Source organism: Sminthopsis crassicaudata, chromosome 2 (assembly GCF_048593235.1).
Source record: "Sminthopsis crassicaudata isolate SCR6 chromosome 2, ASM4859323v1, whole genome shotgun sequence".
NCBI classification, from domain to species: Eukaryota; Metazoa; Chordata; class Mammalia; order Dasyuromorphia; family Dasyuridae; genus Sminthopsis; species Sminthopsis crassicaudata.
This window is the reverse complement of record NC_133618.1, coordinates 202,166,003-202,192,424: the sequence shown is the minus strand read 5'-3', so window position 1 is coordinate 202,192,424 and position 26,422 is coordinate 202,166,003. Positions and strand designations below refer to the sequence as shown.

Genomic DNA, 26,422 nt, shown 5'->3' with positions numbered 1-26,422 from the left:
CATTATATAACTTTTTTAAAGTTGTCTTTTCTTTTCACCCTGTCCAATAGTATTTGACTAAGATTGGAAAAATGAGTAAGAAAATTCGCTGGTAAAGTTAAAAAATTTATGTCAGCAAACCAAAATATTCATTATCTTTCCCAGCTAAGTTCTAGGATTGAGGTTTCCATCCTCAATATACTGTAGAAAATTCGGTTTCCCTTTACAGTAAAGCCAAAAACATTCTCTTGTTTTCTTAATTGGGGACAAAGCATTTAGAGGTATTTTTTACAACATAAAAGACAATGTAAAGGGACACAGCAGGAGCAGGCTGTATCATAAGAAGGAAGAGTAAGAGTGAGCATAAAGACTTTTGAGTATGGACTTAACAATGGCCTGTGCATGGGATCTAAAAAGAACCTATGGAAATGAGTTCAGCACCAAGAGGATGACCATCTTGGCAACAAATTCTCATGGCTTCCATGTCACATGTATGATCCCCTTACGCAGACATTCTTAATCTTTTTTGAGGGGTTGATGTGCCTATGGATCCATTTTTGGAATATTATTTTTAAATGTATAGGATAAAATACAAAGAATTACTCTTACCACAAAAATCAATCATATTGAAGTACAGTTGGTTTTCTTTTTTATAAGAAATCAGTTTAATGACATCAGGTTAAGAATATAAGAAGCTTCAGTTTTCATTAGTGGTTGGAATATCCATACAAATTTGTTTGGTTCTTACTAAGTGCTAATGAGATAATGAGATGTTAGGTTCTTACTAAGTGCTAAGTCAGTACTTAACAATTCTCTAGTCCACACCTTTTGGTTCCAACCTTTAAGGGGAGTTTACCCCTCTGAACTTCTGAGGAGGAGTCTACATGTTTTAGAGGAGCAAGTTCATTGGTTGAAATATTTTTCCCACAAGTTCCTGAGTTATCCCACGCCCATTCTCTGGGAGGATAAAAGAAGCAACATTGGACCTGGAGGAGAGGTCTACTCTAGGTCAGAGTTGACGGCTCTCTACAGGAAGAAGAGTCTGACCAGGAGATTGAGCTGAGACAGAAGATCTCCTCCCAGAGGGCGATCAGCAGTTTCTGGAGACGACAGAACATTACAATTTGGCACCCAACGTGGGGCAAGGACTTTTGCTTATCCTGACAAGGACTTATTCTGAGCCCTTCAGAGGGGCTAGTCCGGACCTTAGCAAAAAAAAGAGAAGATCTCACCCTTTCTTTTGATTTAGAATATAGGGTGGTCATGACCTTGAAACATAAATCCATCAATATAGGAGGCATTACACATAATTACATAGATTATATAAACACATAGTAACATAGTAACATAACACATGTTAGAAGTATGTAACAAATAACATGATCAAATAATCATAAATTGAGAATTTATAAATGTCCATAAGTCCATTGTCCATTAGTCTCATCTTGTGTTAGGAAATCCAATGATTCCTGCTGGTTTTTAAAGTTCTTTAACAGTCTTCTTATTAGCCATGCTCTTTCAGTGTCAGATGTTTCTTAGATTTTCTCCTTTGTTTTGAGGTTTTTCTCTTTTTCTGTCTCTCTCCAGGTGCTTGTTGCCACCTATCTGTTTCCTTCTTCATCTGTTTCCTTCTGCCCGTTAAAATACAAGCAAACCCTCTCTCCCAGGCAGTTAACCTATCTAATTTCCTTCTATTTACCACTTTCTAAATCTCTTCTCATCATCTGGCAATTACCTTGGAGTTGTTTGCACTGGACACAGCCCTGTTGGTTTAATATGCCTGTATTCTCCCCAAGTGTAATCCATTTCTGCTATCTGATTGCCTTTTGGCTGACTGATCAGATAATCCCTTTCTTCCATGTGATTATTTTTTGGTTGATAGATCACATCAGAGTCCTGACTTTCTAAAGGCTCTTTGGGTGTAACCTCAGTTGCAATCATGCCCCACCTATCCTTTGATTGATATCTTGGAGCTGGGCCCCGCCTCTCATTTCCCTGGGTCAATCTGCATTCTGAGGCCCAGTGAAAGCCTTTGTGACATTTTGGACATGGAGTTTTAGGTCTTCTTTCACCCTGTCTTCTCACTCTATCTCCATATTTACACTGAGCTCTTAGATGTCCAGTTTTTCCACATTGGAAACATCGACGAGTTTCTCTAGAAGTCCCTTGCCAAGAGGGACCCTGTTTTTCCATGTTCATCATAGTCTGGGTGTGAAAAGTATTTGTTCCCACTGTAGCACAGCGTCTTATGATCTCCTCTAAAGAAGCATCTTTGTCTAATCCCCATATAATTCTTTTGTAAATCTCATTGGCATTTTCCTTAGCCAGATGTCTGGTCATTATTTCTGTAGCTGCATTTTCTCCAATAGTTCTTTTGACAGCAGTTTGCAAACGTCCCACAAAATCTGCAAAAGGTTCATTGGGACCTTGCTGTATTTTAGTGAAAGCCTCTCCCCAATCTTTCTGTCCAGGGAGGGTACCCCAAGCTTTTATTGCAGCCTTAGCACTTTGCTCATACACTGTCATGGTATAATTAATCTGTTCTGAATTCTCTCTATACCAACCTTCACCAGCTAAGTGCTCAAAAGTGAATTGTGTGTTAACTCCTATTTCCAAATTGCATCTGACTTGGATCTTACATAATTCATGAAACTCCGCAAGCCACAGATTTTGTCCAGGTTCTAAACATGTTCTTGCTATGGATTTCCAAACCATCTAGTAACATTTTAACATAAGCTGATGTAGCCCCATAAAGGGTACAACCTTTTTTCAAATCTTTAATTTTATTCAAATCTAAAAGTGTATATCTTCTCCTTTTTTGATCTACAGAGTCAATCTCTTCAATCACAGGATATATATGTATAAAATCACTTATATCCAAATTCTCCTTCAACACTCACATACTTCAGAATACTTTTTGTTCCCTAAATAAGTAAGATAACTTAATTATTAAATGGATTATTTTTTTCTCCCACCTACCTAGCACTTTGTAATATGAGAACTGTTTTGTGATGGATGACTAATGACCCCCACAAAAAGGAAATAAAAAATATAATATAAATGATATAGTAAAAATAAAAAAAAATCTCTATACTTGTATGTCAGAAAACTTGGCTTCTAAATCTGATTGTACTACTTACATCTTTTTTAATCTTGAGCCAATTACTAAAGTCCAAGCTTCCTCATCTCTAAACGGGGAATACAAATGATCTTCAAAGTCCCTTTAATTGTAAAATCCATCATCTCTCCCCTTCATCACAAATGATTAAAATGATAAATTTTATCCTAGAAGGCATCTTATATATAATATTATTAATATGCATTATAATCATAATATACGTAAATTATGATATATGTATAATATATAATCAATCCATTAGTTCTACAGGAAGAAACTGAGCAGTAGTAGAGATGGAATTTACACTAATGTGCTCTAACAATAAATCCAATGGCCATTACATTGATGCATCCTGCCTCTTTCTCTTAAGTGAAAAAAAAAAAAAAAAAAAAAAGGCCAAAGAAGAACATGCTTCTAAATCTATGAACAATTATGCTTATGTTACAATCACCCTAAGCATCTGAGAATATTCTATGTTTTGGTGGGTCTTTTTAGTAAGAATAATAGTAAAGTTAAAATAATAATTATGGTTATTACTATATATGTTACCATAAGCCAGAAAGAACTTTCATTATTTTATTATTATAGTTATTCTTCACTATAGCTTCTATTTCTATAAAGTTTTACAGTTTACAAAAGTATTTTGCTCACAGCCACCCTAGGGAAGTCCAGCAAAGTTGAATATGAATAGATTTCTTGTCAAGCTTCAATAAAGCCTTTCTCTGTTTATGAGATTGTATGCTAATAGGTTTATTGCACTTTATACCATAAAGACATTCTCATAGAGTTTGCCTGGTAATCTTTCTTACCACATTTGCCTGTCCTAGGGCAAGAGGGATTAGGATAGGAAGTGGTATTCCATAAAAAGAGAAGATACCTGCCCAATCATTATCTCTTCATCACAGATACTTGTACTGTGTTAATTTTCTTTAAATAAATTTAATAAATTTAAAAAAGAAATTCCCCCATTGTGATACCAATCTAAATCTTCACTTAGCCCTGATATTAGAAAAAATTCTCATATTTCTAGAATCAGAAAAGCTTCAAATTTCGTAATGGTCATCTACTCTGATTTCTACTGGCAATGTACACTTTCTTAAAAGTTTTTAAAATATCATAGGCTCATAGATTTAAAAGTGAATTGAAATTCAGAGACTAGTTCAGTTCCCTCAATTTACAGATAAGGAAACTTGTACAAAATACTTTGAAGTATGAGTCAACTCAGGAGAGATCCTTAAGAGACTCAGAAATCATGGGAAAGGTAGCATTAAGTTGGGTTTAAAGGACCCTTACTATTGTAATTTTTAATTAGAATCTTACATTTTAATTTAACATTCCTTTTTCTCAGTCTTAAAAATTTTGCATCTTTGCAATTTTTACTCATACCTTCTCTCTAGGAACAAACAGGAGTCTAACCCCTCCTCTAGATGACAGACTTTCAAATATTTGAAGACAGCTGATTATATTGCCCCTGAATCTTTTCTTCACTAGAATAAACATGCCTAATACTTTCAAAAGATCTTCATGTTATGAGTTCCCAGTGCTTCAATAGTCTAATTGCCCTTCCCCAGGTTCTCCAGTTTATCAGGAAAATTCATATACTGTAGTACTCAAAAGTGGAGAAGACTTTAGTTAAAATCTAATGAGGGAATTATTGGAACTACCACCTCTCTACTTCAGGCAGATAAGCCTCTTTTACTATAGTCTAAGATAGCATTAGCATTTTTGGTTTTCCACACCATATTGCTGACTCAGATTTAACTTAGGATCCATTAAGATATTTTGCAGAACAAATGCTAACCTTGCTTCCAATATCTTACATTTTTTAAATTGATTTTTTTAATAGACAAAAATAAAAACTTTACATTTGTTCATTTCATCCTTTTAAGATTCAATCCAATGATCTTAAACTATCAAGATCTTCTTGGATCATCTCTCTTTCATTCCTGGGTTAACTTCTTGTCCTAGCTTTTTTGTCACTTTCAAGTTTGATGAGCATGTCATCTGTCTTTATAAAATATTAAAGAGCTAAAAACTAAGCACAGATCTCTGGAATATTTCAATGAAGATTTCCTGCTATGTTGACACTGAAATATTAACAAATGTTCTTTGTATCAAGCCATCCAATCAATTCTGAATCCATTTGATTTTGTTACTAATACATTTCTTCCACCACAGCACTAAATGATACTATTGTCAAAAGCTTTGCCAAAATCTAGCTAACCTTGAGTCACATAACTTTCATCTACTGTCAATAAAGGAAATGGGGTTAGTATAGACACTTTACATATTGGCTCTTCGTACTAGCTGCTTCTCTTTCTTAATTTTCATCAATGATATCTTTAATGATGCAATCCAGAATTTTCCCTGAAGTTGGAGACAAGGTATTCCTGGACTATAGTTTACATACTCTGTTTTCTTCACTTTTTCTTTTAACCTTTTTTTTGAAAATTTGGGAAACATTTGTCCTCCAATCTCATCATGCTTCTTTTGCTTTCCATGATCTTCAACTGTCACTAACAGTAGCCCAGTAGATATATGTCCCAATAATTTCATAACCAAGAATTCACAGTTCATCTGGACCAGGTGACTTAAACTTCTCAAATGCAATGAGGTATCCTCTTGTTGTCTCTTATCCTTTTGTCTCTCAACTTGTATCATTTTTCTTTGCAGAGAAAACAGAAATTAATGAAGAAAAGAGAAAATCTATCCTCTTTCATTTGCAATTACCATCATCCTCTCTATCCCAAACAAAAAAGCAGTCCTTCTCTTAGGATAGTTAATTATTATCATTTGCTTTTAACTTCCCTTACTAGCCTCACCTTTAAAACACCTAACATCATTACCCCATTCTCTTATATTAATCTTCTATTACCTGCCCTTGCTTCATTTTTCTGTACATTTTATTTTTAAACTGAAGTTGGTTTGTTAGATCCTTATGAATCTGCATTAATCTCTTTTGTCAAATGCGTCTTTCCTTCTTTTGGATTTGTTTCTTTAACTATTCAGAATTTTTGTTATCTCCTGTTCCTCATAGGCTAACATCTCCTTGAAGCCTTTTAGTTCAGAGGTCTCTATCTTTTCTTTTTGAAATTTAGTTCATACACACACACACACACACACACACACACACACACACACACACACACACACACACACACACTCTTCATCATCTCCTCCCCCAAGCTTCCCTTAAGTCCCAACTAAAATCTCATCCTCTACAAAAAACTTTCCTTCCATTAATTATTTCCTATTTATGCTATAAATAGCTTGTTTAAAAGTGCTTGTTTGTTGTCTTCCCCATTAGACTGTGAGTTCTTTGAGGTCAGGGTCTGTCATTTGCCTTTCTAAGTATTCCTAACCCTAGCACAGTACCTAACTCAGTAGGCATTTAATAAATGCTTATTTATTTGACTGCCAAACTCTTGAAAAGGCCACCATTCCCACAACAGCAACCAATTACTTTCTTAGAATCAGAGACTGGATATAATTTTCCTTTATGAGGACTTCCACCTTTGGAAGGAAAAAATTATTACTAAGGCTAATCAAAAAGTAATTAGCTGTTCTGCTTTCAGCAGAGAGAGTTCCAGCATTTATCTGTTTATTTGAAATCCCCTACCACTGCTACAGCAATGTCTCTGTGCCAAGCTTTAATCCAGTTCCCAAATTCATTGGTATCCTCTTTCTAAGTGTTATGAACTATACTCCAATGACAAAATCACAAATCATTTCTGTTTCTCCCTTCTTTGCCCTTCCACCCAAATATTTTCCATTGTACTTTTCCCCTCTGGTTCCTAAAATGGGTATACCTTCTTAACATACAACACAATACCATTCCAACCCTTTCACTGTCCTTTTGAATAAAGTATACCCACAAAGATAATCTATCTATCTTATCTAGAGAGAGAGTGAGACAGACAGACAGAGGCAGAGACAGAGACAGAGAGATAGATTGCCTGCCTAACTCTGGAATATTTGAGTAAAGACAATATAAGACACAGGTTTTATTCATGGTTCCTTTCTTGGATTTTGTCTCCTACAAACTTTTAAATTCTTCAGCAGTTCTTTTCTTCAGAGCTACTCTACATAGATCTATCATAAGGAACACACAAAAGCAATGTTCTCCCCCATCCCTTTTAAAACCCCTTGATTAGATTTGCAACACACCTGAAAAATATATTACTACTGGCCTTTGTTGGGTATAATTCCATTCCTAGTCAGGAATTTGTCAACACTATTCTTTCTATAAGTCAATGATAGAGATATCTAAATCTCATTGTCATTCTAAATCACTTTCTCAGCCAGTGTTCATTCCCAAAATTGTTTTCTCTTCCATATGACTTAATTTTCACAGAGAACATAAAGGAAAAAACCTATTCCTCTATGGACTTCATCTTCTTGCCTGAGATTTCTTTAGTAATACCCTTTGGGTTCATTCTAGAAAGGCCATTTATGAAAAGAGAAAATCATCAAAAAGGGGTAGTTGTTTTACATTTTGGTAATTCTTGGGAGGTTCTTTGTTTCTCTGTAGCCATGTGTCCCAGAAAGAAAACAGACCTTCCTACTGTTGTTATCCAGTTGAGAAAAAATTACCTAAGTAGCCAACTATTACTCCTCTTCTAATTCCAGTACATAGTTTGTTACATATATAGATCTTTGATGTTGTCTCCCACATGAGGCTGGAAGCTTCTTGAGGCAGGGAAAGTCTATTGCCATTTTTTGTATTCCCAGAAATTAGCATGGTGCCAGGTCCAAAGTAGGCACTGAATGGCTCTTCTTCCTACTGAATAATCTGGAATTAGATGATGACAGAGACTTCACAAAATAGCATAAATTTAAAATTCTAAGGATTTTAGAAAGGATCAAGTCCACCCTCAATTTTTACAAAGAAAAAAAAATAACATTTTGAACCTGGATAACTGATAGGTATATTGATAAACATGGGAAAGTTGGTGTAATATCTTCTAGGAGACTCAAGGAGATACTTATTCTATTTCAGACCAAAATTCTAACCATCATTTTCTTCTTCCTCATCCTTTATGGAGGAACCCTAAGAGATGTGACATTAGTTACCTTGATTAGGGAACATTAAAAAGGTATTGATGAAGAACATTCTGTGCCTGGTTCACAAAGCAAATATGAGACCAGAGCTGGGTTTAAAAAATGGGATTAAAGATAATGATCTTGGGTTCAACAATAAAGGAGTCACTTTTGAAACTGTCATAGAAGCATTTTAGCACAGCCTCCATTTTTGCCTGAAAAAGCAAGTCATATAAAAATTGTGGAATTTAGCTGAGACATCTTACTTTAGATCTGGTACTCTCTAGTTCAATCCAATGTCTGTTTGAAAAATAAGCAGCTTAGCTTCCAAATTTTCTTATAAGTTCACCTGATCTAAATCTTCTGCTATTGGTTCTTTGAAATGTGACTCCTTTATTTCCCCTTTGCCTTGTAAATATTCCAACTATAACCATCCTGCCTTGTCCTAAACAAAATAGCTGAAAATGACACTCAAGGCCCATTGATTTTCATTTTTACTATGAGACTATGCTCCAAGCATATAATAAGCCAGTCATTAAAATGAATTTACTCTTTAATAAGTATGATTAGCAGCAGTATCCAACAGTTAAGTCCTTAAATAAAGTTATATCAAAATCATGAAGCAAGTAGATTCTCAGAAGTACAGTGAGAAGATAGAAATAAAAGGAACAAGAAGACTCAAAAACAGGTGGAAATCTTATTCTCCAAAATCACTTAATTTTTTCTAAGTCTGCTCTTTCCCTATTCTATAGCCACTCATTTGCTTTATTTTTAGACTAGTCATGAATGACCCTTGGGTCATTCATACTCAGATAAAGCCTCTTTTTTTATGAGAAAAGAGTAGTTTTATCTGCCAGATTTAAGACTGATTTTTATATACAGTTCTACCCCAGATAAGCTCCTCTTCTCAAAAGACTAGGGGTAAATTGTTCTCACAACATTCAAGCAGCTAAGTCAAGGTCAGTACTAGTAGGGAAAGATTGCCCAAGACAGATGATTTAAAGTAGTATTATTTACATCAATATTTCAGCCATCTGTGTTTCCTTCTGGAATACATGGTTTCTCCAACTATGTAGATCATAGCTCCTCAATGCCCCAGTATAGACTTCATAACTGACTGATGGCCAAGTATGGGAAGATATGTCATTTCAAAGTTGGTTCTCAGACCATGGACAAGAATCCAGTGTTGAGGTCACAGCAAGACCAACCAGTGAGTCCTTACATAGTATTCAAGAACCTAAGTTCAATTCTATATCAGGACAAAATGATCAATCAACAAGTATTCTTAAGTGCTTACTAGTAGCCAAGCACTATGCTAAGTACTAGGAATATAAAGAAAAAGTAAAAAATTGACCATGTCCCTGAGGACTTTCTATTCCAAGTATTACTACTGTCCTGGGTCAAATCTGAGAATTTAGTGTTTGGGGCTTTTGTTTTGGTCATTTTTAAATGTAAATCTTATTTTACAAGGTAAAAACCATTATTCATTCTGAGGGCCCATCTACCTACTTCCTTTCTTCCCTCCCCATCTCCACCTCACTTTCCAAGAAACTACAATATTCCGGCAAAGTTAAACAATGAATTCATTAAACTCCAGATGATACTCCAGATTTCCTTCCTGGGCTCTCTCAGTAATATCACAGAAATCTCTTCACCCAATAGGTTGACTGGAGTTCCAGATTTCATGCAGTTGAAACATCTATACCCCTTCCTTCTGATTGGCTGGTTTCTCTTAGGAAAAGTTATCAGGGCATCCACACATCCATAAAGATCTGACATTAAATGTTCATCTTCTTTACACTTATCATGGGATCTCTCAGAAGTGGTCAGGTCAGGTCTACCTAAGCCAAACCTATAGCAGAGAAGGAATCACTTCTACAGCACCCTCAATGCATCAAATCAGAACCTGAATGATGATACCCAGAGATCATGGCCTCCAAAAAAAGTCCAGGCCTCTCTAAGGAAGTTTTAATTATCAGCAATTTTTCATCAACTAGAATTTCCCTCATTCATTCAATAAAATATTTAATAATCTACTATGTGGACACTACTATGGGGTTATAAAGAATATGGGGTACAATGCACTTAAAAAGCTTGAATTCAATGGAGAAAGTGCAGAGGTTAGAGTCAGGAAGACTCATCTTCCTGAAGTAAAATCCTGCCTCAGAGGCTTACTAGCAGTGTTATCCTAATTGTGTCATTTAACCTTGTTTGCCTCTTCTGTAATAATAGCATCTACCTTCTAAGATTGTTGTGAGAAATGAGATTATAAAGTCTTTGGCAATAATTAGCACTGTTTAAATGTCAGCTATTTTTTTAATTCTAGAATCCAGGTGGAAATCTTGCCTCAGGTGTTTAATATGGGATTCTGAACAAGTCATTTAATTCATATGTGAATTGAGGGCTTTGGATTAGGAGATGCCAGAGATTCCTATGGGCTCTAAAAGCTGTCTTCCTCAGTTCTAAAGCAGTATGCTGATCTTTTTTGATAACTTGCAAAAGAAATGGTGAATTCATGAGTTAAGTGACAGAGTGAACACCCCAATTTTCCCCATATCTCTCCAGCTACCTAATCTTTAAAGCTTTTCTGAGCCCAGTCATTACAATTCAGAAAACCCTAAATATTGAAGGCTTAAGATGGAATCAAATGATTGTGGAACAAAGCAGCCCATTTTGAGTTTCCAAAAGAACCTGTGAATTGTTTTCAGACTAAACATGTCAATAATTGTTTTCAGACTAAACATGTCAATAAGTCAGGCATTATACAAAGAAAAAGTAAATGCTTCTCTCTTGCCCTACAGCATTTCACTTTTCAAAACAAAATAAGCTAAGCTAGATCTACCAAGTTTATAATAACACAAACAAAAACTTCCAATCTGCAATGAGTATAAATTTTACTCTTCTTTCATCATTGTGATGGGGTGGAAAAAATAGTCCATTTAGAGTCAGAGGACCCATACTCAAATTCTAGTTTTGCTGTTATTGGCGCTTTGTGATCCCATTGGGCAAAGATACTGGAGTGGTTTGCCATTTCTTTCTCCAGCTCACTTTACACATAAGAAAAATGAAGCCTCATATGAAAGAGTGTTCCAAATCACTATTGATCAGAGAAATGCAAATTAAGACAACTCTGAGGTATCATTACACACCTGTCAGATTGGCCAAGATGACAGGAACAAATAACGATGAATGTTGGAGGGGCTGTGGGAAAACTGGGACACTGATGCATTGTTGGTGGAGTTGTGAAAGAATCCAACCATTCTGGAGAGCAATCTGGAATTATGCCCAAAAAGTTATCAAAATGTGCATACCCTTTGACCCAGCCATACTACTACTGGGCTTATACCCCAAGGAACTACTAAAGAAGGGAAAGGGTCCTGTATGTGCCAAAATGTTTGTGGCAGCCCTTTTCATAGTGGCTAGAAGCTGGAAGATGAATGGCTGTCCATCAATTGGAGAATGGTTGGGTAAACTATGGTATATGAATGTTATGAAATATTATTGTTCTATAAGAAATGACCAACAGGAGAAATACAGAGAGGCTTGGAGAGACTTACATCAACTGATGCTAAGTGAAACGAGCAGAACCAGAAGATCATTATACACTTCAACAATGATACTGTACGAGGATGTATGCTGATGGAAGTGGATTTCTTCAACATAGAGAAGAGCTAATCCAATTCCAATTGATTAATGATGGACAGAACCAGCTACATCCAGAAAAGGAACACTGGGAAATGAATGTAAACTGTTATTTTTACCTTCTGAATCCAATTCTTCCTGTGCAACAAAAAAATTCGGTTCTACACACATATATTGTATCTAGAATATACTGTAATATATTTAACATATATGGGACTGCTTGCCATCTGGGGGAGGGGGTTGGGGGAGGAAGGGAAAAAATCTGAATAGAAGTAAGTGCAAGGGATAATGTTGTAAAAAATTACCCATGCATATGTACTGTCAAAAAAATGTTATAATTATAAAATAAAATAAAAAGAATCTTGCAAAAAAAAAAAAGAAAAAGAAAAAGAAAAATGAAGCCAACAGAGTTAAGTGGCTTGCTCAGGGTCACCCAGCTAGGAAGTATCTAAGGCCAGATTTGAACTCAGGAAGATGACTCTTCTTGACCAAGCTTGGCACTCCTAATTGCCCCATAATTCTGCTACCACTTACTACCAGGTATGAGACCTTGAGCCAATAATTTCCCTTCTTGGGATCCCAATTTCTATATGTTATATTCCATTTTGGATATTCCAAATGGAATTCCAAAATCTTTGGTTCCTGACTATTTTTACCACCATTATCTATCTGCTCTTCAGCCAAATGAAAACATTTACTTACCTATGAGTTTGATGAGTGCCCTACAATGGAGACACCCAGAGGCTCAATTTCACAGTATTTTGCAATTTTGTCTTTGTATTCCAAGAACACTGCTTCCATACAGTGTTTAATTTAATTTACAGGACTTAATAAATGCTTGTTGCTTGATGGTCATTACCCTAACCATACACACTTTAGACTGACCAGATCTTTGATCTCTGGTTGCCACTTACCTTATGGCTTATATCCTTAAATTCTTAATATATAGTAACATTTTTCCCCCTGAGGCAATTGGGGTTAAGTGACTTGACCGGGGTCTCACAGCTAGGAAGTGTTAAGTGTCTACCACCAGATTTAAACTCAGGTCCTCTTGACTTCAGGGCTGATGCTCTATTCACTGTATCACCTAGCATAGCATGCTCTTTTAACTCCCTAATTCCTTACCTTATATCTGTTCTCACCTCTGACGACTATATTCCTGTCATAAGGTCTGCTCATCCTAACTGCCACATCTTCCCAGTGATCTCAGTGCCACTGTTTACAACTCAGAAGACACCAAGAAAAAGCAAAGGTAATAAAGGAGACAATGAATGAAAATGATGGGAACTAAGATGAAACAGAGAAGGAAACTGAAAAGCAAAGATGAGTTTATATACAAAACAGGAATGGATGTCCCCAAAACCTGAAGGAAAATAGGAATGCTGCCTGAACTCACTGGGCAACATGCCATCATGCATTTATTTTACCACAACCCTTCCTGTCTCAATTCCTGGGAACACTAAATGTTTTATTTTTTATGAGAAGGCAACATAAAAATATAATTAGAAAAAAACAGTAATGGTTTGAGCACGTATTCACTATGTGAAATTGAATCACTTAATTTCTTCTCAGTTTTCATAGAGATACTACCCACCTATACCATCATCCTGAGTGGTTAGGTAAGGAAAGAACTTCTTAGACTATAAAATACTAGGCTAGCAATGATGTAGTAGGTATTATTATATGACCACAATGGCAGGACTCTCCAAGAACCAAGCAAATAGAAACTAACTCATTCCCATTCACAAATGACTATTTTTAACTTTCCAGTGCCCAATAATTATGAATTTGTCCATATTTAAGAAGATGAATTTTCCAAACCCTAACTAGCTAGCTAGCTCTGAAAGTTTTAATGGAAATCCTCATTTCACTTCACTGGTTTAATATTTATTCCACTCCAAAATACACAATCCAGAACAGGTGTCCCAAAGCAGAAGCTTCAAATTTTATTTTCCTTATTTATGCCCATGTTTATTTGTTTCTGTCTTCTCTGAAGCACCACAAGGCACATCCATTCCCCAAAGCAAACTTTCAAATGTGCCCAAAAAGGTGTTCAACATAAAAACATCAGATATTTGTTATTTTTAAATGTACAAATAGCAAGGCAAAAAAATACAACAATCATTCACAGAAAACTTATTACTCACAGAGAGAATATAATGTATGGTCACTGAGGGAATGGACTGTCTTTTGCCTCTTTTTGTATCACCAATAATTGATTACATAAATTATATTAACTATTTCTGATTCTCCAATTACTAAATCAGATAATCTTGTGATGTGGGGGTAAATCTGTTCTCCTATTTGGGTTGGAATGGATGAATTTTAATCTATTTTCAATTATAAAATTTTAAGACAAAAATCAATGTAATTATTAAAACTACACTGACAGCAGAGACTGCCTCAACAAACAGATTATCATTTTTGCAAAGAAATCTTATTTAGAAAAATCATCAATTCTAGAGTGTTGTCAATCTGCTGTTGACCTTACCTCTGCTGACTTGAAATCTTCTAAGGGTTGCTGTCACTTGGAAAAGGGTCCCCTGGAAGACTTCCTGTTTGGCCTCACGGGGCAACACTAGAAGCAAAGGATGGAAGTTGCACATGGTTCTAATTTCAGTTTGTTTCTATTCTTGATGTAGAAATCTTATCATAAATGCTTGTGTACTGGTTAAAGAAAAAGAAACCTCTCAATGACACAAAGCATCAAGTGGAAGTGCATTGCAGATGTATTTACTAAAACATGATACTCATTTTCAAATCTATTCACAAAGTATGCAAAGTTTTGTAGAAATTCATTTAAAAATTAACACATTCCCTAAAGACAGTATTATTTTTTGCCAAACCATTGTGAAAATATTCCATTTTTCTACAAAGAGCTCCATAGTCACTAAAAGCACTCATTTGTAATTTTTTTCTACATTTAACCTTTTCAAAGGTGAAAATAGGAGAATTTTTACATAACACATTTCCATCACTTTCAGCAATAATATCACATAATAATGGAAATTGTCCAAATATCAAGGTGCTCTCTCCAAAGTAATAGTTTCTTTCAAAAGTTGTTATTTTCATTCATTGTTAAAATATCTTCACTTGACAATCACATAGGATAGCTATATAAGGAACTAATGCAGAAATATAATACCAAAAAAGTTATTCCCCATGGATAAGTTGTCAACAAATATGAACAAATAGTTGTCAATAGGATAAGAGATACCTTTCTCTTAATAACCATTTCAAAAATTATTTCAAATTGCTAAGAAGAAAAAAAAAACAAATAAAATCACCTCTTGAGAATTCCTATCATGTCCACAAAAGTGGTCAAGATCACAAATGACAGAATAAAGGAGTCATAGAAATTTAGGCACACTAATTCACTTCTGGTGGAACTATGAATTTGTTCTTCTGTTGTAGAAAACAATTTAGAATTATATTAAGGAAGTGATTAGACTTTTTCTATATTCTTTGATCCAGAGATCTTAATATTAAACATATAACCCAATTGGAGTGCTGTTCTCAGGAAGAGGAAAACCTTAATATTAATACTGCCTCAAACCCTTTACAAGTCGTGTGAACATAGACAAATCATAAGATCACATGATCATAGGTTGACAAGTTGGAAGAGGGAAAAAAGAGTTGGAAAAGATTTTAGAGGCCATAAAATTTATCTCTCTCTTTTATATATGAGGAAATTTTTGATATATTTAGAAAGTGTCTAAGGCAGGATTTGAATCCAGATCTTCCTACTTTATGCCCGGTATTTGATCTATTATTATTACACTGCTACTTAATATCTCTCAATCTCAGTTAGTGAAATGGGGATAATAGCATCTATCCCATAGGGCAGATGTAAGGATCAAATGAGATAATATGTGTAAAGCACTTTCCAAATCTTAAAGTGCTACATAAATATTTGGCATTGGTATAAGGAGGAAAAAAGAAAAACAACCCACCAAAATCTTTATTACAGCAGATTTATAGTATCAAAAAACAAGACAAAACTGGAAACAAAGTAGATGTCTATCAATGAGAAAAGACCCAAAGAATTTGTGGTACAGACTATCACTAAGACACACACACAAAATGGCACATATAAAGTATAAAGAAGATAGGAAGACTCACATGAAATAACTCAAAGTGAAGTAAACAGAACCTGAAAAGCAATATTCACAACTAAGCCAGTAAATGTAAATAGCATGAGCAAGAAAAAGGCAGAAAAGACATTTTTTTAAAAGGGTACATTTCTCTCCCTTCCTTGGAGAGGAAGGGATCTATGGATATGGAATATTATATATACAATGGAATTTAACTGCTAATGGTGATTAGTTATGTTGAACTATTTTCCTCCTCTATCTTTTTTTTATTATTATTATTCTTTATTATAAAGAACAGTTGGGGAAGAGAAGGAATGAAAGTGATAAAATTTTTTTAAATGAAGTCATCTTTATCTTGAAGGGAAAAATTAAGTATTATCACTAGGTATTATACTACTGACAACCATATGTCATCATAGAAAAATTCAACAAAAGACACTTGTCTTTTTATGAAAATAAAATACATAACATCTTTTAAGTTTAACAGCTTTTTAAGCATTATTGAACCCTCTAAGATAAAATGATACACATAATTTGAGTATAAGGGTTTCTGGAAGGGTTTTTGTTTGTTTTGCCAAAAATCCACTTTACTATAAAGTATTTACATTTTTCCCAATACTTCAATCTAGAATTCTATAAATGTTTCTTGCAAGATATTGCAATATATCTCTTCTCAGTCTTTTTTTGAATACTATCTTCTTTTTCCCGTGGCTTACTTCATTAATACAGATGTTTCAGTTAAATCTGAAGGTACCAGAATTAAATATGTAAAGTACTTAAATGGATCTGTAGTGCTAATACTATTTATGTGCCCTTCACTGATCCAAAGATCAAGACTAAACATTTATTAAGCACTTACTAGGTGTCAGGCATTGCACTACTCACAGAGGTTACAAAAAAAACAAGATAAAACAGTTCCTGTCTTTGAACAGCTCATGTTTTTTCTTTCAGAGGACACATGTACAGAAGTCTATAACGATTATATAAAAATAATACAAATCATGTTGGGGAGGGAAGGCACTAGAAGCTGAGAGATCAGGAAACGCTTTCCGTATAAGGTGGTACTAAAGTATGGCATGAAGAGAACTAGTTATTCTAAGGGGCAGAGATGAAGAGTCAGTAAATTGCAGGAATGAAGAAAATCTAGTACAGAAGCACAGATGGTGTGTCATGTGTAAAGAACAGAAAGACCAATTTGTAGAGGACAGGATGGAATATGATATACATGATAAGACTGGAAAAGTTAGAGTAGGTTATAAAGTATGCATAATGTCCAAAAGTTTTTGTGTCTTCCTAGAATCAAAAGGGAGCCATTGGTTTATTTATTAAGACAATGACATGATCATATCTGTGAACTGAGAAAATCATTTGGCAGCTATATAAAATTTGGATTTGAGAGAGAAAAAAAATGATGTGAGGAAAGCATTAAGAAGACTTAACTAATCCAATGGCCATGTGAGAAGAGAAATACAAGAGATGCTGTGGAAACAAAAATAATAAAATAAACATGGGAGAAAAATCTGGGATAAGGATGTCAAAGTCATAAATCTGAGTGACTAAAAAGATGGTAGTGTCTTGGATAATGAATGGTAAAGAAATCTGAAAGAACCATGGATTTAGAGGGAAAGATTTTGAGTTTTGTATTGCAGATCACAACCCTATTTATGCTTAATTATCCTATGTGACTCATTCTGGACCACTGGAAGTAAAAGGGGTGAATTTCCACAAGGTGACCTGGATAATAGGGTGTAAGTATCCTGAAGGAGAGACAGGATTTTCCCAATTGCATATGCACAGCTCCTGCTACTATCTATATTGTAGGTAACATTATCTTCTCAAGGACTGATAACTGATGCAGAAGAGGAGTTTGGGAGCTTGCAAAATTGAAATAGAAGAGGACATAATAGGGGAAATTGATGAATAGTATGGAGCTATGGTGGAAACAATCTCTCATGAGTAGCTATCCCAGGGAGGATGCAATGCAAGCCTTCTTCCAGATGGAAAGATTGTGCCCTCTGGGATCATCTCAATATGTATCCCATACTTTGAAACTGCTTTGAAGTATCAGAGTACTTGGGAATGGGCAAAGACTACTTTCCAAATAAAGAATCTGATGACTCCAAAACTTGATTTTAGGAATAAAAATGTAAGAAAGATTACAAAGAAGAGAAAAATGGAAAAGATATACCAAAAAACCCACGTTTTAACAAATTATTTTCTTCATCAAGGATAGTATGAAAATACACACAATACACACACATACACACAAAGTTCTAATATCACAGTGCCCAAATGTGCTCAAAAAGGAGAGATAAATGAAACTAAAAAGAACAAAGATGGGAAAAGCAATAGGATAGGACCAATTATATGTAATGGAAATCTACCCTAGAGGTGATATAATTCTAAGAACCTGGAATACTCATACATAAGATAAATAAGGAGACAAAGGAATTCATAGGTTATTGATACTGACAAAAAGTAACTGACAAAACACCAATTAATTAACTAGCAATATGCCTACTCTACCATCTATATAAAATCTTTATCAGAATAGATTGAAAGCCTCCTCAATGAGGGTACTATACTAAGCAGGCCTTCCAATTACTATTCAACAATGGTCCACATCTTTCCCATTTCACAATTAATTTAAAGATGTAGAGACTTCATTGTGCTTACTGTCTGATTACAAAAAGGCACCTGATCCAGCAGAACAAAGTACCATGTATATGTTCTTTTATAAAAAGGTATGTCCTATTCATAAAGATTCCTTAGAAGACATGAGAAGAGGGGCAGCTAGGTGGCTCAGTGGATAGCGCACCAGCCCTGAATTCAGGAGGACCTGAGTTCAAATCTGGTCTCAGACACTTAACATTTCCTAGCTGTGTGACCCTGGGCAAGTCACTTAATCCCAGCCTCAGGAAAAAAAAAAAAGAAGAAGAAGAAGAAGAAGAAGACATGAGAAGAGAAATAGCTCCTGTCTGCTAATTAATGGAAATATTCAACAAGGACTTGGATGCTCCCCCCAATCACCACTGTGATTAAGGAGATCTAGCTCTGAGCTCAAGTCAAAGAGGGCTGCCTCTGGAAAGTGAGGTTCTCCAGAAGCTTCAGTGACCAGATAACATTCTACTAACAACATAAAGCCCCAAGATATTACAGAATCTCCTGGAAAAGATCTATAATCACTCAAAGGAGTTTGGTCTATCCATTTAGATAGGAAATAACAAGTGTATGAAGAATACCTATTACCCAGATTCCAATACTAACATTTTCCAATTTTGCTATATCTGTGGGATATGGAATACCACTTCCTCTGAACAACTAAAAACAAGTATCATACATAGGGGAACACATAAACAAATATTGGCTGTAAGCAAGCTATAACAACAACAACAACAACAAATGAAAAACACTAAAGAATAAGAGCAAAAAGAATCACTAAGGAATTAAATAGTCAAAAGACGATAAATAAGGCAATTACAGTGCCCCACTGGAACCTTTGTAATGTAAGAAAGAGAAGTCACTCATCATATTGGATGGTCCCCCTTAGAAGAACTTTTGGGAAGACTTAGACAAGAGTCACATAATATTAACAGATATTGATGTCTGACATTTGATTTCTATAGTGATAGGGGATTTTAAATTAAGATCATAGACTTCAGTGAGTAATTGAGTTCGTATTGATTTTGGAATCAAGAAGTATTGCCCAGTAAGGCTATTTAAAGTCTTTAGAAAAAGAGGTTGGTGGAGAGTTTTTTGTGTAGGAGCCTCCCAACTAACCTATGAATGGGGCTGCATTTGTTTTTTCAGCAGCTTTGAAGGCTTTAGGAGAAGGGTCTGGAAACAAGAAAGCTCAGTATTAAATCACAGACTGTGAAAAAAGAGGAGGCACTAAGGGGGTCTTTACTGAGAACACTGGAAAAAAATAGGGGACACAATAGAGGCAATTACTGTATAATTTAGGTTGTCATTTGACCTTTCTCATCCTCAGTTTTTTCATCTGTGAAATGACCAAGAGACAATCTTAAACAGCAGAAAAAAAGACTACAGTAAATACAGATAGGATTCTGTCATTAATAAGTTGCAAAACTTTGGTCAAGGCCTCATTTTCCTAGTCTATAAAATGAGGAAATTGACATTGATGATCCCTAAATTCCTTTCTAATGAACTGAAATTCTGTGACATGGTTATCTATTATGGGTAGAAGTAAAACTACTTCCTGATTGGGTATATCTAAGAAGCAGAATGAAGAACACTGGGGGGATACTACATCTCACATAGAATAAGTCTTTCTTACAAGATTCTGCTTTTCATGAAGAAATAAAAATATCCTTTAATTCAGACCTTCCCATTTTTCTCTATTATATACACATAGACAACAGGAAAGCAAAGAGTATCCTCCTCACTCAATTTCTGTGGACCATTATAAAAAGATAACAGTATTTCAGTGTTGGAAGGGCTCTCAAAAATCATTTTAGTACAACCTATTTCTAAGTTAGAATTCTCTCTATAACTAACTTAAGAAAGTAATTTTTTTGCTTAAAGACTTCCAGGGAAGGGAGACCCATTCTCTCTGGAAGCAATTCATTCCACTTTAGGACAGTTTTAATCATTAAGATTTTTTTTTTCTATATAAAGATTAAATTTATAGACTTCAACAGCTACCCACTAGCTTCTAATTCTGCCCTCTGGGGCCACATAAAACTCACTTCCACATGAAATCCCTAAAATCATTTAAAATGCTTAAAATCCCACCCTCATCCACTCCAAATGTTTTCTTCTCCAGGGTAAATACTCCCAGTTCCTTAAAACAATTATTATATCAAGGGTCTTTCCAGATCCAATCTCCCTCACATGGATGCTCTCGGGTTTATCAATGTTCCTTCCTAAAATGTGGTGCCCAGAACTGAACACAATATTCCTGGCATGGTATAACTAGGGAAGCATAGAACAGTACTATTAAATCCCTGGTACAAGACATTATGTGGTCTAAGATTCTGTTACATTTCTTGGCTGCCACATCTCACATCCAGGCAGTTGCCAACTTGTAGATGGGCTATATTCCAAAGGTTTATCTCTTACATGATTATTTGGGGTTCATTTTCTCATAGGAAAAAATAGTTATAAAAGGGGTTAGATTCCCAGGCCAGCATCAATAGTCAATTAAACCTATAATATGGCTGGACTACAGAATTTAAGTGCTTCCAGGAAGCAGCTCTCCAATTGTGGTTTTTGATCCACTAGAAACAGGTGTATCCAATCATTTCTTTTTTGTTGTTGTTGTTGCCCTACACAGAATATAGTGTCTGGTACATAGTAGGTGATTAATAAATTTTGGATGGATGTTTTTTTAAACCAGACTGGTGCTTCCACTGGTATATGGACGACTCAGTAAGAAAATTATCTCTACCAATATAGATCAGCACCTGCTCAGCAATGTAAAAGTCTAACAGGGCCATCTGCCACAATGAGGGGTAAAGTGACTTGTCCCAGATTATACCTGGGTTATACCCAGGTATATCCACTATTACATGTCACTTCTAAAGATAGTTCTCTATTTTCTATGGAATACTGCCTCTCAAATTCATATTAACTAGTAAAATATAAGTTATATTTGCAGCACAATTAGATTTACAAAATATATACTTCATAAGTACTCTTATAAGAGATAGAGTTGGTAATACTATATTAGGCCCACTTTTCAGATAACTATGGTGTACACCTTAGCAGGATTAGCCAAAGACATAGCCAAAGCTAGCAAGAGACTACTTCTGACTTCAAGGCCAGTGTTCTTTCCTCTATACCCAGACTCAAAAAACAGTTTTTGGCAGGAAAGAGTCTGTGGTAATAATTGTAACCATTTATAGTGTCTGACTGGATATTCCTTGAGTATATATAGAGCAGGTACATTTATAATTCTCTGAATACATATCCTTGTGCCTCCCACTTTCCCATGTCCATTTCTCACCATTTCTTGCCTCCCACTTTCCAAAGTTTGTGTGTGTGTGTGTGTGTGTGTGTGTGTGTGTGTGTATCTATCTCATAATTGCCTCCTTAGAAATTTAGGGTCTGTCACCAAGATTAGGAGTAAAAAAGAAGGGGAAATGCAAGAAATGCAGCTCAAATATAAATGATTTCTGGACCAAAAAAAGAGGTGGGGAATTCCCTGTGAAACTAAATGTTTAAGCTGGATTTTATTATTTTCCAGAACACTTCTAAAAAATTAGGCTCATCTTGTTTCACTTCTTCCATGCAGTGAAAGTGCTGATCCATTTAGTTGTTCCTTACACCTACAGTTAAAATCCTATCACCCAATTTGTACCTTTGTATCAAATCCCCTCCCAATGATCTTGCTTTTATTTTGTGTGTTTATGTGTATATGCATGTATTTTTATATGTATATACATAAAAATGCGTATATAGATATACATACAAATGTGTATGCATATGTGTGTATGGATATGCCCCCTGGCACAAAGCATAAGCTTCTGGAGAGTAAGAATTATTTCATTTCTGCCTTTGTATATTTAGTACTAAGCAGGTAAGAGCTGCAAAATAACTGTTGATTGATGGTTGTTTGCAAGGATCACCAAAACAATGTTTGAAAATTTGATTTTTTTAGAAAGAATGCTTTTCTTAGATTTCTAGAGGACATTGATATGATGAATTTATTATACTTTTTAGTTGCCCCAGGCAAAGGTTTTTAATCAAAGGCTCATAAAGGCGCTGGCTGTTGTTTTTTGGTAATATGTTGAAACTATATGTAGCTATATATGGATGGATGAAGGGATGAATGGATACGTATATACATATACACATATACATATATATAGATATATATATATACATACATATATATATATCAAAATAATTGGGCTTTTTTATGCTTTGTACTTTATTTTACAGATTTAAAAACATTATTTCCAGGTGAGGTCTGTAGACTTCACCAGAATGCCAAAAGAATTTATGGTACACACACACACACACACACACACACACACACACACACACACACACACACATAAACATAAAGGTTAAAAACTCTTGCCCTTGGGTTTATCTTAAAGAAAAATACATTTTTAAAAAGAAGAGGGACTCTATTGGAAAACTTTTTTTTTAAGTGTTCTTTTTTCTTTTCAAAAACATTTTTTTTAATCCAAATTCTTAAATTAAGATATAGAAAAGTGTTATATCTTTAGTGGATAATTTATCCCTTTTGCAAGAAAAAAAAAAGGTGATCTTTTTTAAGACTTACAAGTATGTAAGCAGCTAGTTAGTAGTCCATCAATAGAGCTCCACCTAGAAGACAGAATCATAGAAATAGACTATTTTTAGAACTGATTGTTTTAAGAACACCATCCAAACTCATTATTTCACTGAGAAAGAAACTGAGGCCCAGAGAAAGGAAGTTATTGCTCAAGGTCACAGAGCTTGTTCTTTAGAATACTGAAATGTCTTTGTCCATCTGCTCCCCTTTTAAAGGCCTCCTAATTTATTTTCCCTTACGAACTTATTCATATATTTGCAAGGAAACATTATACTCTAAATTAAGAAGATTAAATTATTTCATCCATCTATCTAATAATTTGTAGATGAGGGGAATCACAGTACATCACAGATGTTTCTTATATTCGTATTTTCACAAATGATAAAATAAAAGAGGGAAAAATCCCAGCACCGATTCCCACAAACGGTTTTTCCCCAGTCCTGCATAAAGAGGCATCTTCCCATAAATTATCTATTTCAGTTTCGAGAAACCGGCTGGAGGCCTTATAGCACGGGTATGGATTATGTAAGAATTATAGATTCTAGGACACCACAGCTTTTCACCCTTTGGTAAAGTGAGAGTGGTCTCTCTGCTTTTCCTAAAGCATTTTTATATATAATATATTAAAAATGCTTTAAGCAGAGCCCATTGTTAACCCAGGGAAAACCTCAGCAGCATAAAATATTATTTAAAAAAAATACATGAAAAGGCAAGTGAGCTGAAGAAGAATTAGAGGAGGCCAAGAGGTATGGGTTCTAGTCTTAGTCCTGCCAATGAGAAGCTGCACGTCCTCAAGCAAGGCCCCTCCCCTCTCTGAGTTAGGAGAAACACACAAGGGTGATACTTACAGTACCTACCTTGCCGAAGATTAAGTAAAGTGCTTCAGAAACGGAAGCTCTTGTGTCATTGTTATTAGATCCTATCTAGAATCGCTTTTAGTCCTCTGATTCTGCTTTTGTGACCATTCTAATCCTCATTAAAGAGCTATCATCAATAATGGCATAACAGAGCGAAGTGTTACGTCATGTTGTTCCCCTATCCCCTAGTAAGGTGGTGAGCCCAAATCTTGAAGAAAGAGGTAAGATATGGTCCAAGAACCTCAACCGGGAATAAATGATCGGGTTTTTAATGAGTGTTCATTAGCACTAGGCGCTGGGAGCACAAAGACAAAATTAAATAGTTCCCAGTCTAGCTCTGCAATGAATGAAAGGACCCTTTCAGCCAAAGGAGAGAGACCGTGGGGAGAGGTCATCCCCCACCGCCGGACGTCCCCTTCTCTCCACATGCATTAGCCCTCTCCTCCAGATCCAGAAGCGGCGCTGCCGCAGCCCCCTCCCCCCACCCCCGGACGCCCCGCCGCGTCTGCATGCTCGCGAGCCGGGGCTGGGTTTTGATTATCTATTGACAGTTTCGTGCCCTAAGCAGGGAGACGGGAGAGGAGAAGGGCAGGGGTGGGGATGGCGGCAGCAGCTGTCACCGCTGGGAGGAACTGCGCTGCACAAACCCTCTCCGTGCTGAAGGGAGAAAAGCACGCCCCCAACCTTGACCTTCTCTGTTCCCAGCTCCCACTCTCCTTCCCGCAGGAACCTGACCTAGACAATCCCCTCGCCCTCCAACCCCACCCTAGCTCTTCCAAAATCCAAGCCTGCTCCCGGTCTTCAGGAAAGGGAGGAACGTGGGGCTCAAGGGCGCCAGGAGCTAAGCGCTCAGGTTTACGACCACCTCCCCTGCACCCCACTCCGCCCGTTAGCGACGGCGTCCCTGCAGGAAAAATAAGGGGGGGGGGTGCTTCCCAAACTGGCAAAGGGCAGGGGAGGGGGAGGGGAGAAGTGGGGGAGGACGTGAAAGCACTAACAATGCTGTAGAAGATTCACCAGGGGGGTCGTTGGACTCACCCCCACCCCAGTCCTCTCAAAGGACAGAAGCTGGCCCCCTCCAAAGAGTCCCTCTAACCCCTTCCTCCGTGCGCCGGTCCCCGCCGTCCGCACAAACATACAAACCAGCTCCCAGGGCAGTCAAGGCCAAAGGCAACGCTTCCTCCCTGCCCGCCCGCCCGCCTCACTGCCAGCACACCGAAGAGCTGTCCGCAGCAGTGGGAGCAGATCCCGAGAGCCATCGCGGAGACGGCCCGGCTCCGCCAAGCTGGAGCCGCATCCTCCGGCTCCTCAGCTTCTGCTCCGGATGCGACAGAGCGAGCCATCGCAGATCGGGCGGGCGGGCTAGCGGGCGGCAAGACTGACGGACAGGCTCCCTCCACTCCTCTCCGTCCTCCTCCTCCTCCTCCTCCTCCTCCTCTTCCTCCTCCTCCTCCTCCTCCTCCTCCTCCTCCTCCTCCTCCTCCTCCTCCTCCTCCTCCTCCTCCTCCCCTGAATCCTTCCCCGAAGGCTCCGCACTGCGCATACAAAGGGGTCTGAGCGGCCGCTCCTTCCTTTACCTGAGTGTTTGCCGCAGTTCTGCCGTGGCGGGCGCGGGCACGGGCACGGGCACGGCCTCCTCGGGGCTGCGCAATCTTCTGCCTCTGTGTGTGTGTCTCCCTCCCGAGCGGACACTGCAGCAGCTGCAGCTCCCGCCGCCGCCGCCCCTCCTCCGGGCACCGAGTGCTCCCCACGCCCCCCTGCTCTCAGCCCGCGCCCTGCCCAGCGCGCGCAGGCCCGGCTCTGGGCTCCGCCGCGCGCCGCTCCAAGGTCTGGCTGGGGCAGTCTGCAGTGGTTTCTCTTTATTGTATTCCCCCGCCCGTCCCTCCACCTCCGCCCCAGCCCTTAAAATGTTAGGGGGAAGGAGAGAAAAAGAGGAGTAAGAAGAGAGGTAATGAATGAAAGGGAAAAGGGAGCAGAAAAAGCCGCCAGTCTGAGCACAAAGACGCCATGAGCGTCAGGGGTTTTGCTGCAGCCTTTGCCTTTGAAGACCACCGCCTGCCCCCACCCCTCTGAGCGCGAGCGCAGCTAGCTCCCTCTGCCGGCCAAAGGGACGAAGAAGCAAGCAGGAGAAAGCATCTAGTCCGGATCAAGCTTCCTCTTACCTTTCTCCTCCAGACCGGCCCTTCCTTAAAGAAAATCCCGGATCTAAGCCTGGGAGCCTGATCCATCCCCTCTGAAAAGAGATACGGCTGCATTTAGACGGTCCCCCATCTGTTTACGGCCTTCGGCCACACTTAGGACTGGACTTGGAGGCAGAGGCTTAGTTTAGAATGCAAGGCACTGAAATAATGATTCTTGCACTGCTTTTCCTCATTAATCCCCTTCTCCTTCCCGGCCCTGCTAAGAGAAAGGTTCTCTGGCTCCA

General features: G+C 37.3%; 1 protein-coding gene across 11 annotated transcripts in view; it reads right to left on the bottom strand.

The window, feature by feature from the left end:
• The window catches only part of RNF144A (ring finger protein 144A), a 161,362-nt gene extending 135,184 nt beyond the window's left edge, over positions 1-26,178 (bottom strand). For 2 of the 11 annotated variants that reach the window (XM_074288083.1, XM_074288078.1), the window contains exons 1-3: positions 25,575-25,752; positions 23,129-23,172; positions 14,271-14,357 (exon numbers count right to left, since the gene is read on the bottom strand). Coding sequence is in view for 3 of the 11 variants with exons in the window: in XM_074288075.1 (XP_074144176.1) it covers positions 14,271-14,357; positions 23,129-23,189 (148 nt within the window). In the remaining 8 variants the exon portion in view is untranslated. Of the gene's footprint in view, positions 1-11,286; positions 11,411-14,270; positions 14,358-23,128; positions 24,457-25,136; positions 25,156-25,574; positions 25,753-26,159 lie in introns of those variants that run through there. The other 9 variants (XM_074288075.1, XM_074288077.1, XM_074288079.1 and 6 more) reach the window with 8 other exon arrangements.
• Positions 26,179-26,422: the final 244 nt, after the last annotated feature.